The sequence below is a fragment of the Bombus pascuorum genome, chromosome 6 (genome assembly GCF_905332965.1).
Source record: "Bombus pascuorum chromosome 6, iyBomPasc1.1, whole genome shotgun sequence".
NCBI classification, from domain to species: Eukaryota; Metazoa; Arthropoda; class Insecta; order Hymenoptera; family Apidae; genus Bombus; species Bombus pascuorum.
Window position 1 is genome coordinate 142,811 of NC_083493.1, and position 5,677 is coordinate 148,487.

Sequence of the window (5,677 nt, forward strand, 5' to 3'; positions counted from 1 at the left end):
TAAGACATTTTTGCTTGTTTTGATGATTAATATGTGCTTCTAAAGTTTGTTCCCAACATTTTAAAATACCCTGTATAATAAAAACTGTAAATATATCAAAAATATGTAGAATAACAAATTAAAGTAATTGTAACATTTTATTATTCAAGAATCTCTTAATATTTGTTTTTCTATAATTTTTTATATGGTTATTTGTACAAATTTTGCTTATATATTTTCTTTCAGACATGAAATATTTCTAGTCTACAAGGTATTTGATACATATATTTCACTTTTTTCAATAATACAATAATGAAATTTCACTAAATTTCATATGCTGGTTATATGTATATATATATACAAAAAATATAATTGCATGTTTTTATGTATCAAATTTTTATTAATGTTTAAAAACATTACGACTAAGTTTTATGAGTACACATGTAAAATGTGTATTTACTGGGTATAAGCCATACTGGAAGAGATTTGTTACATCATATGAATGGATACATATAATAACAGTATTAAATACAATAAATATAAAATAACAATAAATGATTGATATATTTTATTACCTTTTGTACAGAAAATTTTAATAAAATATATATTACATAAATACATGTACATATTTCTTACATACATTCTAAAATCTATCTCTAAAAATTAATAGAACTTGTAACACACTTTTAACATGTATGGTATGGAAATGAGAATTTTAAATATTAAATGTACAGAGTTTTCTCTATTAGTTATTACAAATGTAGTACTGACAAATTATATAAAACAGAAATAACAATTATTTACAAGTATAATGCCAATATACACTATTCTCGATTTAAGTGTATACGCACTATTAGTATTTCTTTAACTAGTGAAAATACCAAAAAATATTTTATATGAAAGCTGTTGAATTACATACTCAAAAGTTAATGAAATATATAGACTTGTTTTCAAGTGAAACTATACAATTTTATTACTACTGTCACCATCTTCTTTAATATTTCAAAATGAATTCAACGAGTATAACGAGTGTATATTCGAAGAGTGATTTGTTGAATATCTAACACTTAAACTGGACTTGCTATATACTTATAAAATATTTATTGAATTATTATTGAACTTCATAAAAGTAAATTTTAATGAAAATATATTCTATCAATAATTAGTTTATAAGGAAGAAAATATTATAAACACTTTCTACGTAAAAAATAAAAATACGTGATTTATTAAAAATTCTATTTATTAGTTTATATCAACTGAAAATGTTGGTGCATCACTCAGTGACAATTCTGTACATCCCACATCTAAGAGCGGGAGATCCATTCGTTTGCGTCTCCGTTCACACTTTGGACATGGTTTATAAGCATTTAAACATTCTGTGTGAAATACTGCATTACAGGCTCCACACTAAAATTACATAATATCTAATAACTTATTAAACTAGATTTTATTCATTATTACTATTTTTATATAATTATAATAAAAATATTTACTTACTCTGTATGTCGATTCCATGTCAAAAGGATAAATAACTTTTGGATTATTGCAAATTTCACATATAAAACCTTTCTGACTACAAAGCCAACAATTTATAACATGATTTCTTGCAAATTCTACTACTTTCTGCAGTTGTTGTGCAAGAATTCCATTGGATATATCATAAAGGTCAGAAACAGAATATTGATGAACATGTTCATATAAATAATCTCTAGGTGCAACTTTTTTCTGTAAGGACTCGATTATAGGTTCACGGCATGTAAACAAATAAGCTCTTAATAAATTTAACTGAATTCTTAATGATTGCAATTGTGCCATACTATCTACAGCCATATAAATTCGTGGATTTAAGACCTTAAGATCTAGTAGTGTAGGACAATCTTGTAAATATGCTGCAGCCTTATTGCAAACAGGGTAACATTTTAAATCCCAATTATGAATTACTCGCGATGGAATTAGATATTCATTTTGTGACATACAATTTAAACAATAATAGTTACCAGAGAAAGAGCAAACATGTGCTTTTGAAAAGGTCATACCAATTGCATGGCCACATTCAAAACAACTATAATCTTGTACATCCAAACCTTCCTCTTTGGGAAGTTTGCCCAGTTGTTCGTCAAAATTTATTGCAGCTTTATTTTCTGATTGTATTTTGATTCCATCATTAGATTGTTGTTTTTTTGGATATTTTTTTAAAAATTCTTGAAGATCTAGAACTGATGCATTTCCAACAGTATGATAGCTTTGAATAATTGCATCATACGTAGGTCCATCACCAGGAGTACGAGCTGCATTTGTTCCAGAGTCATGAGATACTGCAGATGAAGTTAACGAAGATTCACAATCTTCAAATGACGTAGACCAACCCAATCTTCCAATTAATGAATTCCCTACTGTAGTTGAAACAATATTTTGCAACGTTTCATGATTCTCTACAATATGTCCAACCCCCAAATCTTCAATATTGTTGCATATATTAATTCCTGCATTATATTTTGGACTGCCATTATTTGAAATTTTCTTTTCTATTTCTTCTCCTGTTTGTAAATCTTGTTCTTCTTCTTCCTCCTTCAAAGACAGAGTTCCTCTTGAATTATTGGTTAAATGATCTATACCAATGTTATTTGATTTCTTATTAGCTAATATAATTTTTAAAGCTTCATCTTCTGTGATACAACCTGCATTATTAAGAGCAGACTGTGATGAATTAAATGAACCCAAACTACCAATAGAACTAGCAGTTTCAACTTCATCAAAATTGTCACCATCTGTTAATTCCGTAGTTATTGTTTTTGCAATATCTACTGCACTAAATATTGGACAAGATTTCATTGGTGGTGACCATATGCCTGCTAATAGAAGAGGAGTATTTGACCAAAAATTTAATAAGCTGCTATTACAAGCTAGTTTAAAGCATATGTTGTCTAAACTTTCAATTAATCTCTGTGCAACTTCAACAAGGTCTGTATCTCTAATGAATGCAGATCGATTGTAGTATGGCTTTAAAGCTGAATTATCTCTTTTAATGGAACAAAAATAACTAGCTAAAAGGCCTTCGTTTAAAGCTAATCGTATCCAAGCTCTGCAATATCCAACTTCTGTCGCAAGCTGACTTAATGTTTGTATCTGATCTATAATTTGTCGATGTGAAAATACCAACAGCGGACCCCAAAAACTTGGCTGTGGCACTGCATTGAAATCCGGGCCGCTTAAAACTTCTGTTACTCGATTTAAAAGACTGTCTTTTAATCCATGTAGGAAGATAGCTTCCAAAACGGAGCACAGGGTCATACTTTCGTCGCAATTGCCAACTGTATCGTTTTCCTCCACTCCTGGTGCACTTTGCATTTCCATCACGCTGATATTTAATTGTTTTTGCAACGATTCTCTGATTAATACAATTCTCTTGTTCATTGGATTGACTGTTTTCAAAAATGAATTCATCTTTTCGAATTTGACGTTTCACAAGAGTAGTAGTTGCGCTATTATAGTTTCCCCTTTCAAGCATCTTTGTGATTATAATAGAAAAAGTTACCTAAATTTTAGAAGGTAACTCGATGAAATCACTAACTGTGGTAATGAAACGTAGTAGATATTATGTAAATTACATTGGCAGAACTCGAACATTACGCTGATACTAACAAAGAAACAAGGAAGTACCGTCAGAAAAAATACAAATCACAACGTGATAAGGAAAGCACGCGAACTTCGAACCAGTAATAACGCATGACAACGTAATCTCTTGATGAATGTGTGAGAAATAGGTTACGTCACACAATAACAAACTATTCAACCCTGTTTACTTTATATTTAACTTAAAAATTTACAAGCATTATCTTAAGATACGAACAACTAAATTAATTTTTAACATAATGATGATTTGTTACTTTCTGACACTCGAAACATTCCTTGGGTATTCTTATACACAGATTATGAATCAGCAGCATTTCCGTCAGCTTCGTACTTTTCTTTGATAGTAATACATATCAATACGATAGATTGCGCTGTGATATACATCAATGTGTGGTGTATCAGCTGGTGGTGACATTTGACATTGATATATATTCGAAAATGTTTTTAATACAAGTTAGTAATATCAAGTATCAATAAATGTGCTTTAATATGTTAATAGTAAATATTTAACAAATGGTATTGTAGTTATTTGTTTCATTAATTCATTGATCGGTAGATGTAGTAGATGAAAATTCGTTATACTATGGTAATACGTTTTACTTATTTCAATAAAAAGGAATGATTATTACAGTTTATAGTTAAAATTTTCGTTTTGTTTATAGATTAGTATTTATAATACCAAAATCTTTGAAGCAAAATTATAGCTTTATATTCTTTAAAAAATGTTTTTAATTTCAATAATTTGACATCAAAATTTAAATTGTAATAGAAATTGGAAAATAGATGTAATAAATAAGAAATGTAAGAAATATATTATGTAAATGGCATATAATTTGAGTATACATATTTCCTTACCGCGAGTAATGTTTTTTTTATGCATATTTCTTTTCATATATTATGGAAATCTACTGAATTTTATTTTTGTATACAATTAGCTTCATTGTGCAAGAACGTTACCAAAATTTTATCACTGGAATCAGTTTCTGAAATATCGGGCAAGCATTAAACAGTCTTAAAAAAATTAATTTATCAAATATATGGGAGTTTCTTTAGATTCTATAATCAAGTTTTCGTTGCTACACCGTTCCTATATTTAGATATACAATTAGCTTAGAGTATCTCAAATGTTGGAACAGGTATATGTACGTATGTACATACTTGTGTGAACGACTGAATACCGAATACGCATGATAGGACGATGCGTGTTCTGAAGTGTTCTTAGTTTGACGGCGGTAGAGTTCTGGTATGGTAAAGAAAAGAGACAGAGGAAAGAAGTAAGCGAGTTGAACACGAGGACAGCGAAGCAAATACTAGAATCAGGGCTGTAGCATTCTACTGATTATCGGCCTTATTATTGCATATTTCCAAACTTTTATTCTGAACCTTATTAAGGAAATGAACGTTCTGCATGTATATAAAGTGCATTGCTATCGAAATATCAATTGCATTATCAAATGCATTAATACATTTTCCATATAACATTTTAAGGAAACGTCAAGAAATGTTAAGAAATCTGATAATGTAGGATGTAGAGTATGATAAAAATTTATATACTACATTGTAAATTTAAACAATTTCCTTTCTGCAAATAAAAGAATAGTGCTGCGATGTTGGCATTTTCCTTCTACACATTAGAGACAAGAAACAATACATTTTCTCACGTGTTACCGGTGCATAGGTGAGATGCCTTTATGGTATTTTATCAAGTTACAAAGCTTGCAGAATATAATTTTGGAGCGAAAAGTAATTTGCATGAGAGCATATTTATATTTTTGACTTTTCAGGAAATACAATGTAATTGAATAGATTTAAGAAATTCAAGTGTTTTATTTATTATTGTAAAATAATATTTCGTATTAATGATAAGAGAAACAAGCGTAGTTGTAGATCAAAAGTTCTATCGTAGTACAAAACGCTGGGGTGTACGGACCATGGGTATAGGAACAAAGAAAAAAAATTTTAAGGATTGTGGTATGCAGGCGGAAAATATCAAAGCACTTACGGCACTGACAATGAGACGTCAGGTGGTGGAAGTGGTGGGGAGGACAGAGACGTAGGGTATCGG

At 29.5% G+C, this 5,677-nt stretch overlaps 1 protein-coding gene across 1 annotated transcript; it reads right to left on the bottom strand.

Annotated features, from left to right (window-relative positions):
• Positions 1–1,181: 1,181 nt before the first annotated feature.
• Positions 1,182–4,070, bottom strand: LOC132908310 (pleckstrin homology domain-containing family M member 1). The gene is made up of 2 exons (XM_060962219.1): positions 1,477–4,070; positions 1,182–1,386 (listed from the first exon to the last, which is right to left on the bottom strand). Exons 1-2 carry the CDS (start codon positions 3,421–3,423, stop codon positions 1,222–1,224), a joined length of 2,112 nt encoding a protein of 703 aa, XP_060818202.1. The 5' UTR covers positions 3,424–4,070; the 3' UTR covers positions 1,182–1,221.
• Positions 4,071–5,677: the final 1,607 nt, after the last annotated feature.